Here is a 19492-nt window from a genome sequence, read left to right on the forward strand (position 1 = left end):
TCTTGGACATAATTTACCTATTACAAGTTTACTTGTACAGTATACAAAAAAAAAAAAAAACATTTTCAAAATTACTTAAGATTTATACTAAGAATTAAAGTACAATTGGCAGTACTGTACAGTTAACATTCCTGTTTCTTGTTTTGTAAAATGATCAGGAATTTTGGCAGTTAATTAATGTACTGTATATTATTATTTTACTTTGTTTTGAATGCTGCTGCTGTAAATGGGCATCTAAGTTTACAACTTAGGGAAGTGAATGCGGCCGAGTGCATTACCGGCCATGTGGATAAAGGAAACACAGTATGCCTATTGGACCCACTTTAACTTTCAATATTGAGGTGGGCAAACCACAGTCTGTGCACAACAAAAATTATAACATATGGTACAGGTATATATTTAAAATACTTCTTCACTTTGATACTGTATTGAGTTCCCTCTATCCACATACTGTACTACAAATACTGTAATTGCTGTGTAATATAATTTAGCTGTACTTTTCATCTAAGTGTGAAATACAGTACAGTGCTAAAGATATACTGTACAGTACAGTGCTAAAGATAATTAAGTCACCTGTAATGTTTTGTAATTTATGTTTGATTTCATGGCATTCTTAATAAGTTTGTATAATCATAAAGTTTTACTGTATAGATTTGTTTTTTCTTATAACTATTTTGATGTAATGTATATTCACAGTTCTGGGAAGTTATCAGTGATGAACATGGGATTGACCCAGTGGGCCAGTATGTCAATGGAGATGGTGAAAGTTCCATGCAACTGGAGAGGATCAATGTCTACTACAATGAGGCCACAGGTACAGTTGCATAATGCTTATTGTAGTATGTAAAACACAAGATTGTTTTTATTACAGTATTCTGTATGTGTGATAAATAGCAGGTGGAATCAGGTAGGCCTACACAGTTAAAATTTAAAGTGTACCAGTGTAAAGTAGGGAAATATTATAATTAATCCCACTGCTGTACAGTATATAATTTCTTTAAATTTATTTACTTATATTCTGTTCTTTGGGCATACTGTATCTGGGAAACCCTACAGTGTACTGTGCATATCAATGGGCAGTACTGTATACTAGTACACATTCTCTTCACTAGTTATTAAACTGTAATGCTGCCACCACGGAGATTTTTAATCAGAATATAATGTAACATCAACAGTAAAACCTCTGAATTAACTTGGTGCTGGTAGAGAGGTCAAGGTGCGTGAAGTCTAAATGATATTTTTTGACAATCTAATATTAGATGGAATGAAGAGTGATACACATACTGTATTATACATGTACTTACCGGGTATTTACTATTTATAAATATCAACTGTTGTTACTTTGACTTGAACCATCAATTACAAATTAAAGGAAACTCCCAAATGGCTTAAACCATTGCTTAACAAATGCTATTTGGTCTTACTTTGTGATCAGAAAAAATTTCTTCACTTAACACTTTTAAAACTTTGGTAGAAAAATAACAGCTCAATGGACCCAAGCATATGGTGGCCATTACAAGCACCTTTAGGTAACACTCACACTTGTACAGTATTATTATTTATAGCACCATTAAGTATCTTGGCTAGAGATCACACTATTACCACTACTGTACAGTCTCACCCAAAAGTTTGTTAATTCTCCCAGCCAGCTGCACTGCCTGCTTCAGATGTTTGAAACTGTCTCAGTACCAACCAGAACATGGAACAGATACGAATGTATCTAAAGGTTCGAAGTAACAGACTAAAGTTCATACATCTGAAGCAGGCAGTGCAGCTGGCTGGGAGAATTAACAAACATTTGGGTGAGACTGTACTAGGAATCACAGGGATAGCCTGACATCACATAAGATCATCAGCACAGTTGATTCACTTAACATCCATAACAAACACAGATCTTGTCTGTATAAATTTATTCAGTCTTAGCAAAGTAATACTTTACCTGCTACAGATACACTATTTATAACCTGTCAATAATGACACATTCAGGAGGATTTAAGCCATACAGGTTGGCGGGTAATAACACAACCTGACTCAGAATTACCACCGAGTCAGCCAGGTCTGTAATTCACACCAAGATACAACCTGGATAACACACTCCATGGTTGTCACAGACCTCCACTGTTATACTCTGGTAGCAAATTCATGCTTTCGGAAGATGCATTTAATATATACTTATTTTTACTCACAATAAGTCATACTAAGACAAATTACGTAACAGTAATACTACATTATGCAAAAACAACATTGAAATATTACACGACTGTTAGCAGAGGCGGGAAATATAACTGCGAACAACTTCATATTTTTCCCGCCTGTGCTAACGGTTGTGTAATATTTCAATATGATTCTCATCTTTAAAAATGTTGTTTTTGCAAAATTTAGTATTACTGATACAGTATGTAATTTGTCTTAGTATGCCTTATTGTGGGTAAAAATAAGCATATACAGTGACCCCTCATTTAACGAATGCCTCGGTTAACGAAATTTCGGTTAACGAACTGCCTTCCATAAGGATCTTCAATTCGGTTAATGAAAAAAAATTCGGTTAACGAATTTCTTACGAACCGACCTCAACATGTTTTCGCTTGCACTGACCGGGCAACCAGCTTTAGTATCAGTCCGCCAATACATTAATCGGTTCTAGGGCTTAAATTCCTTACTATTTTAGTAAATATCAAGAAGTTTATACTATTCAATAATTTTAAAAGTTTAATATTAACTTTTTTAGTCATTTTAGCAATTATTGAACATAATTGAAGGTAAAGAAACTAGTTTCTGGCGTGCCATCCAGCCTGTTAACACACCAGACAGGCCTTAGTCTCTCTCTGTTTTCAGTGGAGGTAACATCTTGCTTGAGACTCTCTTCAACTAAATGCTTTTTTTCTGTGTTCCAAGCAAATTATTGGTCATTTTGAAATATATTTTACATTTTGACAATATACAATGCAGTGCAGTGTTGATTTAAAGAAAATAATCTTGAAATACACCAAGAGAACTAAAATTTTATGGATGAAATGGTGCCATGGGGTGACTTCTCTTCCACCCCAATGCCTTTTCTTCTTCCTTCTCCTCCACCCCCATTCTAATTCCCATCATCATCATCATCATCATCATCATCATCATCATCATCATCATCATCATCATCATCATCCAGGAGCCTTCTACATACACACCTCAAAGTAAGTGAACTTTTCTACCATTTTTGTTGAATTTAGGAAATTTTCGGTGAACTGGAACCAATTACCCAAAAACCCATTGAAACAATGGTTTCGGTTAACGAACGACCTTCTGGAACGGATTGAGTTCGTTAACCGAGGGGTCACTGTATTAAATGCATCTTCCGAAAGCGTGAATTTGCTACCAGAGTTTAACAGTTAATCCGTGTATAATACTTGTGATAAACTTCCCTTCCTACATGCTTATGTTTGAAATAATGAATGTACGGATCTTTATATAATTTAGCTAAATATCTTTCTTGTCAGAAACGGTCATCCCAACAATTATTATGAATAAACTCGTTTAGAAATACATCATTACTTCAGGACAAAATCGGACAGGTTTGTAACAGCCAATCAGCTGTAACTCTTGGGGAGGGGGCAGGGCATCTCTTCTCAGCTGAGAAAAATCGCACTATAGTACTTTGCACACTTTGCTGGTCAGGCTCGCTGGTCTATAATTATTCGTGGAGTGACGATTACCCTTCTTGAATATAGGACTCACATAAGCCATTTTCCAGTCATTGGGGGCCTTTTGCTCTTCCCGGCATTTGCAGAACAGGATCTTAAGGAGGCATATCACATGCCCTAACAGGACAAAGAGACTGCATTAATTGAGACTGAATGTGAAAAGGACCTGGATGTGTACAGTATGTCGACAATGAACTTTAGTTCTTGGGCCATTGTGAGAAAAAGGTGAATCAGGCATCGGAACTATTGTAGTAGGACTTATAAGAAGGTCTTTTAGATAACTGGATGGTCCGTTGCTCATCGCGCTCTTCAAGAGTAAGGTGCTTCCCCGTCTGGAGTATTGTCACCCTGTCTTGTCCCCGTGGTATGCTAGAGACTCAATTGATTGAAAATGTCCAAAGGAGGGCCACCAGACTGGTGCCTGCTCTACGGAACCTCAGTTACCCAGAGAGATTGGAGAACCTGCAATTACCTAGCTTATACTACAGACGGGCAAGGGGTGACTTAATCGAAATGTATAAACATCTCAGGGGGCACTACTTGATCGAATGTACTTACCTGGAGCTGGCAGACGTCCACCCCACAAGGGGTCACAGCTCAAAGTTAAGAAGCCACAAGTCTAGAAAACTGTGAAGGCAGACTTTTTCGGAGTGAGAATTGTGAACTCTTGGATCAATCTGCCAGTGTTGTGACAGCACCAAGTGTGAGCTCATTCAAGGCCAGACTTGACCAACACTGGAGCTGGTTCCAATATATTCAGGAGCCGGTACTTGCCATTAGTGTGTATCTGAGACATTGCCGACCACCCAAGCGGCTAATGAGCTGATCAGTGGTGAAGAGGTAAAAGTTTTTTAAAAAATCATATTTTACTTTATCCTCTTTGCCATTTATTAGGTAACTATCTGGTCGGGCAGTTGGTCGGTTCTGTATGCAGGATTGTATGTGCATGTAACTGAATAAAAAATTATATACAAAGTTAGTTTATCTTCCAGAAATTAGGGGTTGAAGAATAACCGTAACACAAATCTTGCTGGGGCACGGTGGTGCTGGAGAAGTGATTGTACCAAAGATTATAAAGTAAAGTTATATGCAGGCAGTGTGGTGTTGGTGGTCATTGTGTTTTTGTATGTGCTTGTGTGAGGTGATACAGGGCAGCAGCCACCTGCCAGTCCCTCTATTCATACCACTGTTTGGTCTAAAGATCCGACGTGATAGCATATGCTGCTTCCCATATCTCTTACTTATTTATGAACTACTGTACTGCAATACAGATAAAAAAAATGGTGTTTGTTTCATACATTATAAAAACAAAAAAAAAAATCTGAATTTACTTACAGGACATTTAGGTGGAGCCATGGTGACAAAAGCAGGCAAAAAAATTGGTTGTGGCCAGACCAAGCACTAGCTAAATTCTAAGTCCATGTAGCATGGGGATGCTACCCTTGGACTGTATACGACTCGACCGCTGGTCTGCTGCAGATGCTATGCGTGAATTATAATGGACTTGACCGCTGGCCCACACAAAACATTTTCTACCCGACCCCGCTCAGCCAAATTTTCACTGTGGTAGCCCAGTTCAACCTGTATTCAAGCAAATCTTATCCCCGTGTTAAGCGATACTGGGTAGTAATAAAAAAACTGTTTTTGAGCGAATCTGCATTGAACAAACCCAAGTTAAGCAATGGGGCAGTGTATGGAGATTATTGGCAACACATGAGAGAAGATGAGTGGAGTAGTTTTCTTAGACAACTGGCTGACTGATGGCACTGGCAATTTCTGGGCTGGAATGGTGACTGACACATATGACACAAGTATTTGAAAAAAATATTGATAAATTTTTCATAAATGTTAAGAAATTAGACACATTCCATTGGGAAATTATGTTGATAACTGACATGGAGGAAGATATTAAAATCCATACAGAAAAACGATTTAATGTTTAGTATTTTACTTATTGTTTAGTTTTCTTTACTTGCTGTTAGTGAAATTGATAGTGAAGTGCTCAGAGTAGCACCAGAAACATCAAAGGTACTGTAGTGGATACTCTCCCCTACAACTGCCATTGCTGTTAGTCGCTGATCAGCCGATCCTGCGTCAAGTTTCTCTGACAAGCCTAGCCGTCTAGACTCGCGGGGGTCGGCCACCAGCAACGCTTACTTCCGGTGGACGTGTATATAAGCTCACAGCCTCGCTATGAAAGGCATTCTACCAAGAGCTCTGCAGCACACAACACCTCCTCTAAAGAAGCTCCTGCACAGCAACTCCTCTACCAGGCAGCAACTTCCCAGCACCAGACTGTTTTGTGTATAATATATTTATATAGAGAAAACGCCATAGCTGAGTTTCCCTTCTCACCTCCTTCCTAGTGCGATCTAACATCACAACACCCAACAATACTTAGCAGGGTCTGGTGTGGATGGAGCTATCAGAGTTAAGAAGTGTCAGCATTGTAGCTTATACTGTATCAGGCAACACGTCATTGTGACACATTTATGTTTACTATACTGTATTCTTTTGGTTAGATTTTTTATTTTTATTTTTATTCCAGGTGGCCGTTATGTCCCTCGAGCAGTCCTTGTGGATCTTGAGCCAGGGACGATGGAAGCAGTGAGGTCTGGCCCCATTGGTAAGATCTTCAGGCCAGATAACTTTGTTTTTGGCCAGAGTGGAGCTGGTATGTATACATTACTTTTATTTTTATTGTTGATAGTGGGTGAGGCAGGTAAAGAAGGTAGAGTAAGGGAAAAAAAATTTTTTTTCTAAAAAAAAAAAAAAAAAAGTTTTTGTGATATAGTCCAGAATGCGACGTCTAGCCTTATACCTAGGTATGTTAATGCCTAGCATTAACTCGCCAAGCCAACATACAGGCAATTAAAACATCTAATAATTACTTAAATACAAAATATTAGGACACGTTGCTTCCTGGCATTTAATTGCAATTCTCAAAACTCCCTCCTGCACCCTCCATTACACGCATTGCTACCGTCATCTCTTGCTCTAGAGCGAGCAGTAAACAAATGTCAACTCTCGAGGGGTGGAGATGGGTGGGATGTCGACGTCGCATTCTGGACTATATCATAAAAAACGTTTTTTTTAGAAAAAATTGGGTTTTAGTCCAATCCAGAATGCGACCTCTAGCTTTGATTACCTGAGCAGGAGGTGGAGAGAGAGGTGACATTGCTTATAAGGCTCCGCTAGCTTAGGTCCAGATTATAATTATAAACTGTTTGGAATATTTTCCAATATTCGGAACATTTACCGGAAGGTAAAATGTTAATTTACATATCTCAATGAGGATACTCACTTTGTTCTGATGAGGAAGAAGAAGGTCCTGGTTATGGAGATTGACTAGGTGGGGGAGGGGACCCCAGTACCACCACATGTGAAGCATCTTTCAGAGATAGCTGAAGATAGCTGTTTTGAAAGGTTTTTGAAGATTTCCAAAAGCTCACTTCTTTGATCTGACTGAGGCTCATAGGCCGCAGAAAGGCCACAGACCCTGTGTATTTCCTGGTGTCATGTGCCAAAAATTTCTAGCCAGGGTCTGCTTGAGTCACTAACTGAGATAAATATTTTGTCATTTGACTAGGAGACAATTTCTTACCATCCTGTGATGAGAATACATAGGGGCCTCGATTAGGGAATCTGGTTAACCAGTCTTGAAGATTCCTAACTGGGCACAATATATGAGGAACCCTTGTCTCATCCATTGGCCGTTTTATCCTGATAGGTTGGGCTTGAAGATCCTCCCTTTCATTTTTTCTTAGGATCTCCGTAGGAAAAAGGGTGACATTTTCCTCAGAAAATACCAATAATGATGGATTATTGGAAATTTAAATCAGCTCAATGATTCTCATACCTGTTGCTATTGCTAGAAGGGAGGCTGCCTTCTGAAGACATCTGTCCCGGTTCAGATTTATATTGTATTGTAATTAGGCCCCATAAGAAATTTAGTAACTTTTTCTAGAGACCAAGGTGGGATTCTCTTAGGCCAAGGGGGGTCTCTGAATGAAAAAGGGCGATCTGAGCATTTGATAAATTCTTGTTTGATAAATTCTTGGGTTCAAAGTAATATTGAAACCTCATGCCAGAGGGTCAACCAATGCTGATTTATAAGATGCAATTGTCGATCCTTGAAGGCCTTTAACTCTGAACAGAAATTCTAAAAATTCTAACACCACTGTTTCCGACAATGTGATTGGAGTCGTAAACCTGATAAATTTTTGAAAATAATTCCAAGCTTTCTTATATTGTATAGAAGTATGGGGCTATGACCTGCTGTCACTTGGTTAACTATATTGGAATTACCCAACTATCTATTTAAACATCTTTTGAGAAACTCCAAGCGTGAAGTGCCAAGGATATCTCGAACTGAGGGTGCAGTACCTGTTCTAGGTATCCCTGTTGCAATTGTAGTGGATGCGGGCACCAGTCCAACAGATCGAGACACCACGGTTGTAGGATCCAATATGGTGTAATTAAGAGGACCTTTCCTTGGAAGGATCTGAGTTTGTGAACCACTTTGGGCAACATTTTCACAGGTGGTAACAGATAGATTGAATTCCAACGGTTCCAATCTATGAGTAGAGCATTTCTTAAAAGATTCGATCGTTCCAGAGATGCATAAAGTGGTATCTTGTGATTGTTTTTTGAGGCTAAAAGATCTATTTGTGGAGTTCCAAACTTCCTCACTAGACTCTTGAACTCTGATACCTTTAGGAACCATTCTGTTTCCGTCGATACTGGCCTGAGACGGGACAATGCATCTGCCCAATTGTTTTGTACTCCCAGTATGTGAGTTGCTTTGAGGTAGTTTTTGTGTTACACAAACTTTGAAAAATTTTTCTGACAGTTTTAGAAGGGGCCAAGATTTGGTTGAACCTTGATGATTGAGACAAAACTCTGCCATTTTGTTGTCCATAGCAAACAGGATTGTTATACTTTTGAAATTTGGGTTTGCCAACAAAAAGAATAGGACTATTGCTAATTCTTTTACGTTTATGTGTTTGTGCCAAAGGGAGTTGCTCCACTTCCCTTGACGGAACTCTCCTTTTGAGAAATGGTATCCCCATCCTATTTCGGACGCGTCCATACAAACGACCAAGTCTGTTTGAGGGGAACCCAGGGTGATGAACCGATTAGATTGTCCAAATTTGTCCACCATGACAGATGATTCTTGATCTGAATAGGGAGAGAAGCAATATTTCTGTTTCTGCGAAGCACCTTCGACCCCAGATGAGTTAGTTGCTTCTTCCTTAACTTGCCCAAAGGAACTACTATGGTGGCAGAATTCAACAGACCCAGTAGTTTTTCCCAATTGTACTTAACACAAAAGGTTTCTACTTGGTATATCACATCTGTTGCTTTTGCTTCTGGTAGACTGACTGACTGCTGATTGGTATCCCAATGGAGACCTAACCAATCCAATTTCTGACATGGCATGAGATTTGATTTGACCTGGTTTGTCTTTAATCCTAGGTTTTGAAATAATACTAGTGTACGTTGGATCACCCTTTGACAATCTTTGAAAGAGTTTCCCCACTATCAGCCAATAGTCTAGATAAGCAAAAGTTCTTATGCCCTCCTTCGCAAGGATCTTCCTGGGGATGTTTGCCAGTTTTGTAAACACTTTCGGCACAATTGTCAGGCCGAATGGCATCACTGTTAATTGATAACTTACATCCCCCAATGTGAACACTAGAAACTTTCTGTACCTGGGAGCAACAGGCACGTGATAATAGGCATCTTCGAGATCCACTTTTGAGATCCAAACATTGGGCGGAAGTACAGTAGATGCCTCATAATGGCAAGTGAGCATCTTGAAACTTTTTTTTTTTTTGGTAATGAACTTGTTCATGACGGAAAGATCTAAAATCCACCTCAATTTGTCGCTGTCTTTCCTGGAGACTGGGAATAGGTGAGACATGAAAAATTTCTCTGACTGCAACGGATCCATCACACCTCTGTTTAACAGTTGAATTACAAATTCTGTGAGTAAGGGGGTTGGTTTTTGACCCCATTTTGGTAACACTAGGGGAAGGCGCTTCAACCAAGTCCATGTGAGGCCCCCTTTCAATGTCTTGAAAGCCCATATGGAAGAAGTCCACCTGTTTTCCTGACCCCCTAGACGACCCAGCTGTCTGGCTTCATTGGAAGGGAGTGGTTGCTGATGTGGTGGAATAAGGTCTCCTTCCACTTCTGAACAAATGGCCACCCTTACTACGTTTTGAATTGTTTCCTCCTCTAAAGTTTCCTCTATGTTGATAACTGAACCTAGCATCTGGTCCTGTTCCCCTGTTAAACCTTCCTCTTTTAAATTTCCGAAAGGTCTGAGGACTCCTGGGAACAGTAATATTAATAGCTTGCTCAACAGCTGGTCTATACTTAACTAATGTTTGTTCATCAAACAAATCAGGAGAAAGAGGGGAAGAACGTAGTAATAAATAAGCACTACCACTTAAAGCATTATTAGTGGCTTGCTTCCTTAGCTGGGCTTTTAGTTTTAGGGCTTTCAACAACATTTCCATAAATGAGTTGTACAGGGAATATGGAATCCCTTGTATAGCAGCACCAAAACATGTGTCCACTTCTGAACTGTCCTCATAGTCCAGCACCAACTTAGTCAATAACTGACACATCATGATTGCAGACCAAATATCCGCTGCCGACTTCCTAAATTTAAATTCTTCAAGCAACAATGCAGAAACAATTGGTTTCAAATTTCTTTCATAACTTATATCAGCATATTTTGGAGCCTACAAATACTGGGAAATTTCATACAAGGAACTCTTTTTGTCATTAAATTGGAACTTTAAAAAACAAAACTTGTGAGCATTCCTATCTGTGGGTATGAATGTTAAGTCTTTCAATATATTAGCCGAGACTTCATCTATTTCAGAGATCATTTTGGGGCAAATATCAGGCCAAGAAATTGTAGTATCACCTTCTAAAAACAATGAATGATGGCCCACAGTTGCTTGGCCTTCCTGTCTCTTTGTAAGTGCTGAGAGATCAGGAAGTTTAGAAGCATTTTCATAAAATATCTTGAATAAGGAATCCACAGACTCAGATGTGGTTGAAAACAAAGAAGACTTAGATCTTACCAATGTTACCCAAGGCCTGTTTGGATCATCCTTACACTCAATGTTATCCATCAGCTGCGTAGCAGTCGACAGCAGCCTGTTTCCACTCATAGTAACCAACACCTTTGCCCCAGGTGGAAGTGGTTGCCAAAATGGGGACAGGATGAAGTCAGTCTCAACAGGTTCTCCCTGCTCTAGAGACTGAACAATATGATTAGAGCCACCTTCCTCATCCTGATCCTGGATTCCACTAAAATCGGACTGACTAGGTAGAGGTTCTTGTAATCTTTCTACTGCCTCATTATTTAGAATATCCAATACTGTAATCTACTTTTCTTAGCAGAAGCAGGTTGGTCTAATTGGGGATGAAGTCTCTTACCTGTCATCCATAATTCTAAACTTTCTGCCAACTTGGGATCTTTCCATTGTTTTACATTTAGAAATTTTCTCTTCAAGGCCTTATTCCATCTATTTTTAATTTGGATCTGCAATAATTCTTTCTTATCTCCTGCAGCTTGATTACTGTAATTTTAAAAAGCTGATCATAACAAACTGCACAATTCATTGGTGAAAACTGGTTGTCTGAGACACAGCTGCTATGAATTATGCAAGCCAAATGAGGATCTAACTTGGTAATCCAAGTTGCTCTACATCCTTGATAATTACATGTAGTATGGTCCCCTTGGGTCCTGGGTGAAATACTACTACTGATGGACATTTCCTTGTATGTAGTGTATGAGCTGAACTTTCCAGCCCTTGTAGCTCCTCACTCAACACTAGTTCCCCAGGGACAGTTCCATGGTCTCCTCCATCATCTAGAAGTCCAGACAATTGTCCTTCATCCTCCAGTTGCACATCACTGATCTAAACTAGGAGGAACACTATGAGTCACATTGTATCATAATAATAATACAAGGGCGATAACATTTTCTCCCAAACATAATCACTATGACTCGTAACTGTGATATATTAGTAAGTTATTTAATTTAATATCTCTTATTGTTATATAAGTCACCAGTGTGACAATCATAAACAACTAACTCACTATATCATACACCTTTCCCTTCTCTTATCTCAATTATCCCTCAGCTCAATGAACTTATTTCTTGATCAAGCTAACTTAATTATAGAGCACTTATATGTGTAGGGATCACCAAGCTCTCTATTTGTTTGAAAGTCAGGGTGCACAGACATCTTCGCTTCAATTAATTAGCTTGAGCGATAATGCCTGAGTGAGCATCAAGTCACCCGGAAGGGTTGACAGTGCTGAGCTGCTACCATAGCGCTCCATTGGCTAACATCGTTCACCATTATCTAGCAAGATGTATTGGGTTGAGAATTTCACCCTGAATGGTTCTCATAGAACCCATACTGAGGATACAAGGTCCATCCCAACAAAACTCTAGATTGCTAGTAAGACTGGAAGGTCAGCTTCCGGAAGGATCACTAAGACTAGCAGCCTCGCTCAAGTTTGCCTGGAAAGGCTGAACCCGCTACTGAGGACATGAATAAAATAGAGTTATGAAGAGAAAAACTTAACTCTGGCCTGCATGCTGAGAGTAATTAGAAAACCCAGGGCGGAAGCCCGAAAAGTTTTGTGAACGAATATGAGAAGAGGGAGAGGGGATGGTATTCATACTTGCACGTGTATAATTGGGACAAAGGAAAATTTTATATACAGAAAATATATACAGTGTTCCCTCAGTTAACGAACGCCCCGGTTAACGAAATTTCGGTTGACGAATTACTTTCCATAAGAATCTTCAATTCGGTTAACGAACAAAAGTTTGATTAACAAAATTCTTACGAAAACATGTCAACATGTTTTGGCTTGCTCATCGGCTGGTGGGTTAGTCGGCCAATACAGTAATCGGTTCTAGGGCTTACATTTGTTTCCATTGGAGTAAATATCAAGAAGGTTGTACTATTCAATATTTTTCCAAGTTTTATATTAAAATTATTTGTCATTTTAACACTTATTTAACATAATTGCAGTACTGAGAACTAGTTTTTGGTGTGCCCATCAGCCACTTCACTCATCCACCAAGGCGTCTGTTTGTATCTCTGTTCAGTGGAGGAAACATCTTGCTTGTGGCTCTCTTGAATACAGAGTATTTTTACATTTTTACAGTACAATTATTGGTCTTTCTGAAATTTATTTAACATATTGATAATATATAGCACAGTGCAGTGTTGATTTAAAGAAAATAATCTTGATTTACACCTAGTGAACTCAAATTTTATTGGTGAACTGACGGCATCAAGCATGGGTTCCCTGGAAGGTGATTTCTCCCCCATCCCCACTTCCTTCTCTTCTCCCTTCTCCTCCACCCCCACTTCTAATTCCCATCATCATCATCAACCAAGAGCCTTCTACATACACACCTCAAAGTAAGTGTACTTTACTGCATTTTTTTTTTTTGCTTTGTATGCACTTTTCGGTGAGCTGGAACCAATTACCCAATATCCCATTGAAACAATGGATTCGGTTAACGAAATTTTCAGTTAACGGACCTTTTGGAACGAATTGTGTTCGTTAAGCGAGGGACCACTGTACAAGGAGATTTCACCTCGTGGTGGTAGTGTGGTGCCTTCTGAGGCCTCTCCCTGTGTCCCTGGCCCTTCTAGTGCTAGTGATTGTCTGGCCCTTCAACAAGCAGTCCTAGTGCTAAAGGAACTGCCCGGCATGTTATACTGCCAGATTCTGGAGTCACTAATTCTAAGGGAGATAACTTAACTATAGTCTTAATTTTAAGGGTTGCTGCCACCAGACCCCCTGTGGGCAGTATGTAGCTCGTTAGGTAGTGGGCAGAGTGGACTAGGCATTGAGTTAGGTTTTTCATTGACCAGATTGATAAGAGGAAAGAAGGGTGAAACCATAACATGTCTTAACTAATTTATTCCTTATAAAACATACTGTAAAAAAAAATACAAGTGAGTTGGCCTTCCTCAGAAGAACAACGAAGATGTTGGTTACCCTGCACGGCACCAGACGTCTTACATTACTTGCGTGTCATCCACATACTTATTGCATAACAATCAGTGACCTCCTTACCTCAGTCATTCCTTCTTACAATACCACTCAACACGCCAGACTGCTCCACCTGTATGGAATATAGCATTGTAGGTTATCATATATAGTAGCACCATCTCACCTCCCTGTAGCACCATCTCAACACACCCGTTACACTCCACACCTGAAAGTTTGGGACTCCTTGTAATTTCTAGGTATACATATCAGGCACCTCGTTCGCACACTTCCCTCGGTGAGTAGAGACGAGGGCTACACCAAGAGACATACCAGTACTGTTTCTACACCTGGTATTATGTTGCTCCAAGTGGCGACCGCGGAGTTTCTCAAGCGTTTCCTTATTTATTCCTACTCATTTGGGGTGGTCTGCTGGGAATCCACAGGTTCATAGTGGATTAGCATAGCTGGGAGTAGTCACCTCACATGGTGGGACGCTCACAGGGATAATGGCCGCCGCCCAGCTAGGCGCTCTGACCGCGTGGGACCTGAGTTGATGGGAGAACGAAGGTTACTGAGAAATAATGCCTGATGGGCGGTTATTACCCCCTGTAACACATAACTACTTTACTGTATACATCAGGCTTAGTCTTAAGCTGAAATAACTGCTATATAAGTCTTTTTTAGGGCGGGATGTAGCCTGATGGAGGACACTGACCTGAGTTGATGGGAGAACGAAGGATACTGAGGGCAGTGCCCGGCCGCTTCTCACCGCATAGGCCTACAGTTTGCAATCTTTGATTTTTACTTTGATTTCTTATGGTTCTCACCTCTCCATTTTCCCATTTATTGTGACCTGGTGTCTTATAAATCCATATCTTAATCCTAAATTAGACACTAAGGTAAGGGTCTGGTTTGCTAATTTCTGGGTAAATTCATTGGGTTATAATATCAACGCGGCACACCCGAGGCGGCCTAGGCGCCAACCCGAGCACAGCCAAGCGTCGTATTTTCATGGCGTGGGTATACAAGATATTCTCTTTGAAGCATAGTTTCTGGATCACTTCCAACACTTCATATAGTTCTGATACCTTTATCCTTTTTCCAGATCATTGTTCTCATGTATTTTCATCTGATATCTGCGGAAGTTATGTTCACTAAACATTCACAGACGTAAATAGTATGACCTTCAGACCACGACCTACACTTAGTCTTACAGTACACTAGTCCGGCTCAACTGGACTTTCCCAATCATCTTATAGATACCTTGAGTTCTCCTTAATGCTATGAATACATACAATTAATATTATATAACCGTACTTGGGTACAATTCATCAAATAATTCCGTAACATTCTTTAGGCGAGTTAGGCTTTATCAGTGATTCCCAGTCAAATTATTGGTCATTTTGAAATATATTTTACATATTGATAATATATAGCGCAGTGCAGTGTTGATTTAAAGAAAATAATCTTGAATTACACCAAGTGAACAAAAATTTTATGGGTGAAATGGCGGCATGGGGTGACTTCTCTTCCACCCCAATGCCTTCTCTTCTCCCTTCTCCACCCCCATTCTAATTCCCATCATCATCATCATCAACCAGGAGCCTTCTACATGCACACCTCAAAGAAAGTGTACTTTACAGAATTTATTTTTCGTTTGTATGTAATTTTCGGTGAGCAGGAACCAATTATCCAAAAACCCATTGAAACAATGGTTTCGGTTAACGAGCAACCTTCTGGAACGAATTGTGCTCGTTAACCGAGGGACCACTGTATGTTAAATGTTAAAATGACTAATAATTTTAATATAAAATTTGCAAAAATATTAAAAGAGCACAACCTTCTTGATATTTACTCCAATGGAAACGAATGTAAGCCTAGAACCGATTACTGTATTGGCGGACTAGCCTATCAGCTGATGCGCAAGCCAAAACATGTTGTCATAAGGACTTCGTTATTCAAATTTTTGTTTGTTAACCGAATTGAAGATCCTCATGGAAGGTAATTCGTTAACCGAAATTTCGTGAACCGAACCGTTCGTTAACCAAAGGACCACTGTATTAAAAATAAATGTGATTTCCAATTCGTACTCCATAGTTCTCTCATATCAGTGTAATTACTGTATAAATATCTAATTACCATTTTTAAAAACCTGAAAAAATGATAAATAAGGAAATGGATGGCACATAATAATCATAAAATATGGGTCTCCATCTATCACTCTTTCAAGCAAGTAAACCTAAGGTAATAAGTGAACAAATTTTATCCATCTTTCCCTTCCTTCTTTCATGAATTTCCCTGCTTTCTTCAATCCCCTCCCTCTGATGAGGAACTTGCATCGCAACCCCCCCCCCCCACGTACACAACACACAGACCTTTCCTAAGTCAACCAATCTCCCCTCTTCACCCCATGTGACTTACTGTGCAGAAAGGACCCAGCCAGGTGCAGGGGTTAGGTGGTGGAATGGATGATTACTTTTGACCGCAATTGTACATGTAATTTTGGATTTTTTGCATGAACTGTAAGAATGGGTGGCAGTATGATGCAGAATTACATTACAGTACGTAACTTTTTGGCCATGAGTACGGTACAAAATTGCTGTACAGTATTTTTCCCCAGTATGGGAATGTACAAAAGTACAATATTTTTTCTGTACCTTTTTCATACAAACATATTTAGAGAAAGACAAATAATTAAGGACGTGTATGTGAAGTACACGGTGAACCTGCTTACCTGTCAGTTGACAACTCTGGTCATCATCAAAGAGAGTGACAGGTCAATATATCCTCTGTGATGTGAAATTGAGGTCGGAGTCAACCTGCTCCCAGTCACAAGGGTTGACAACTTGACACAATAATGCAGTAATAGAGCAGCCCCAGAGTCCTTTCAGTTTTTGGAGAGACATCATGATTTGAACTTATGGATTTATAGTACTATAGGAGGTACTTCATAGTAATAATAAATGCTGGTCATTTGTTTCTCAAAAGCACCAGTTCTTTTAAATAATTCACTAGCGCTCGAAACACTGCAAAGTCAAAGACGAGAATAAAAAAAAAATACAATATAAGATCACAAAAAGTGACAATTTGACTTCTATCATTCATATACTCTTAAGCTTTAAGACTTCCTTAAACCCTGTAATTCTCCATCATTGTACCCTGTTCAGGATCATAAGCTTTCAAAAAAAGAAAGGTTTTATGTTGTTTCTTAAAGGCTTCCACTGATGCAAGCAACAAATTGTACAATATGGATGCTGTATAGGAAAAGGATCGGTCAGCAAAAGAACATTTCCATACTGCTTTAGGCTCCTGAAGGCGTGATGGATCATCATATTACCTAAAATCATTTCAGGGTGTGTAGTCAGTAGAGTTAGTTGGTTGGCCAAATACTTGGGCTCACCAGTCATTAGTGTCGTAAAATTCATTGGAGAGAGTTTGAACTCTATCCTAGCTTTAATTGGAAGCCTAAATAATTTGATCAAGAATGGGGTACTGGGAGTCCTCGTTGAAAGAGCAAAAATAAGCCTGGCAACCCTGTTCAACACTGTTTGAACTTTCTTCAGTAGACAATTAGGTAGGCAGACCCATGAAGAGTTACAACAGGCAACCTGAGACACAATAAGTGAATGTAATACAGTTGTGTCACAAGACACTGTTTATCCCAAAACTGTTTAACATCATAGAGAATTTGAATATGAAAGTTGCAGCTCTTAAGTACAGTAGACCCTTACCATTCGCGAGGGATAGGTTCCAAGAAATGGCGCTAATTGGCAAAACCGCGAATAGCCACATATAATATCTTAGTGCACTAATATACAGGTACAGTATACGTATACTGTGTATGAGCAACTTAAGTCACAATACTGTACTTACATTCATATGTGGAAGTCTGGAGCTTGATGAAGTGATGCACTGTACATAGGGAGACATCTGGTTGCTGAAGCATCGGTAGATCATCAGGATCACTGGTGGAAAAGGTTGAATCAGTGGTGATTGGTGGAGTGGCGCGTGGCCGGGAGGTGGGTGGTGAGGTGGCGGGTAGCTGGGAGGTGGGTGGAGCGGTAGCGATAGTAGCTGGTTCTTTCTTGGTAAACATGGTGATTGGTAGTTGTTTCCTCTTGGCTTTGAGGTTTTTAAGCATTTCCTGGTAGGGAAACAATCCCTGGTTGATTCCTCGGACCATCTTAAGACTGTGTTTCATGGAAGAGTTTGCTGAGCGATAAAGCAAGCCAGGCTTGATCATGTGGCCAGCCGCATTGCCACAGAAGATGAGTGTCACTCTGTCCTTGGCTGCCTTGATCCCAGAGGCACGCCTCTCCTGCTTGTTTATGTACATTCTACCAGGCATTTTCTTCCAATATTAAACACTTGCTCTGGTCTATAGCCATTCTCTTATATTATTTTCTTTAACTTGGCGGGAAATGCATCTGCGGCTGTGTGGTCAGCTGATGCAGCCTCCCCAGTCAGCTTCACATTATGGAGAGAGACTCTTTTCTCAAAATTCTTGAACCAACCTTTACTGGCACTAAAAGTTGGTTCGGTAGCCACACTAGCCCCTTCACCACCTGTTGACTCATAAAAATAAGCATAAAGACTTTTAACCTTTTCATGAATCACGTTGCTGTCGACCGGAACATTTTTTTGTGGTGCTGGTCCTCAATCCAAATGTTCAGTGCTTTCTCAGTTTTCACTATGTTCTTGTTATGAATAACCCGCACCACTTAAGCACTTTCAGGAGCACTCGCTTGAACAGAATAACGAATTGCTAGTTCATTCTTTCTAATGTACCGCACTGTGGATTCGTTCACGCCAAATAACCAACCAACCGCGGCAGCTCTCGTCCCCTCTTTTAACTTGTCTAATAATTCAATTTTCTTTGCCAGGGTCATCACTGACTTTTGCCTTTTATGTTTCACTCCACTAGCACTGACACTAGGCAGTCTTTTCAGGGCCATTTTCACAAATAAACACGAAAATTTTGAGATTATAACATGGGATGCTAGGTCATTGGTACTGGGTGAGGGTAAACAGACTGAGATGAGACGCCGTGGGTGCGTGGGGTGACTCGTTGCACTGCGAGAGAAGGCCAGCAGGCAAGCCCCCTGAGCCACCAGCTGCTTACTGCGAATCGTAAACCCGCGAATGGGAAAGGTCTACTGTACTGAATTTATGTTCTTTAAAAATTTAGTTTGGGGGTCAAAATACACTCCAAGATTACAAACAGAATCAACAGGACTGAGATGTACTTCCCCAAAGTTTAAGGAGCAAAAATCACCTGTGCCGTCTCCCCTTCCATCTCCTTGGTGTGTGCAGCATCTCTGAATGGGAAGGTAGAAATTTGGTTAAATTCAATGGTAATAAAACACAATCCTGTATTTACCAATTACACATTCCAAAATAGAAGATCTCCCACAAATTACATTTCAGGACACAATCATTTTGCCAAATTCTAAAATAGATATGCTAGGCCTCACTGTTTCCTCTAACATATCATGGAAGCCATACATCCACAACATTGATAAAGCTGTCTCCTTAAAGCTGGGGATGCTGTACAGATGTCATAGCTACTTCACTCCTGAGCAGTTAGTTGCTTCAGGTTTATAAGGGATTCATTCATCCTAACTTGGAGTACTGTTCTCATATCTGGGGTGGTTCTTCTGTCCAACTGTTAGATAGGGTGGAATCAAAGGCATTTCGTCTTATTAACTCTCCTCCTTTAGTCGATAATCTCTCTTCCCTTTCTGTACTGTAAT

The 19492-nt window shown here is 39.9% G+C and overlaps 1 protein-coding gene across 1 annotated transcript in view; it reads left to right on the plus strand.

Moving 5' to 3' along the window:
- LOC121873311 (tubulin beta chain-like) overlaps positions 1-19492 on the plus strand; it is an 84648-nt gene that overhangs the window by 42296 nt on the left and 22860 nt on the right. The window contains exons 2-3 of the mRNA XM_042376817.1: positions 697-814; positions 6235-6360. Of these exons, the coding sequence (XP_042232751.1) occupies positions 697-814; positions 6235-6360 (244 nt within the window). The remainder of the gene's footprint in view (positions 1-696; positions 815-6234; positions 6361-19492) is intronic.

The sequence above is a fragment of the Homarus americanus genome, unplaced genomic scaffold (assembly GCF_018991925.1).
Source record: "Homarus americanus isolate GMGI-L3 unplaced genomic scaffold, GMGI_Hamer_2.0 scaffold32929, whole genome shotgun sequence".
NCBI classification, from domain to species: domain Eukaryota; kingdom Metazoa; phylum Arthropoda; class Malacostraca; order Decapoda; family Nephropidae; genus Homarus; species Homarus americanus.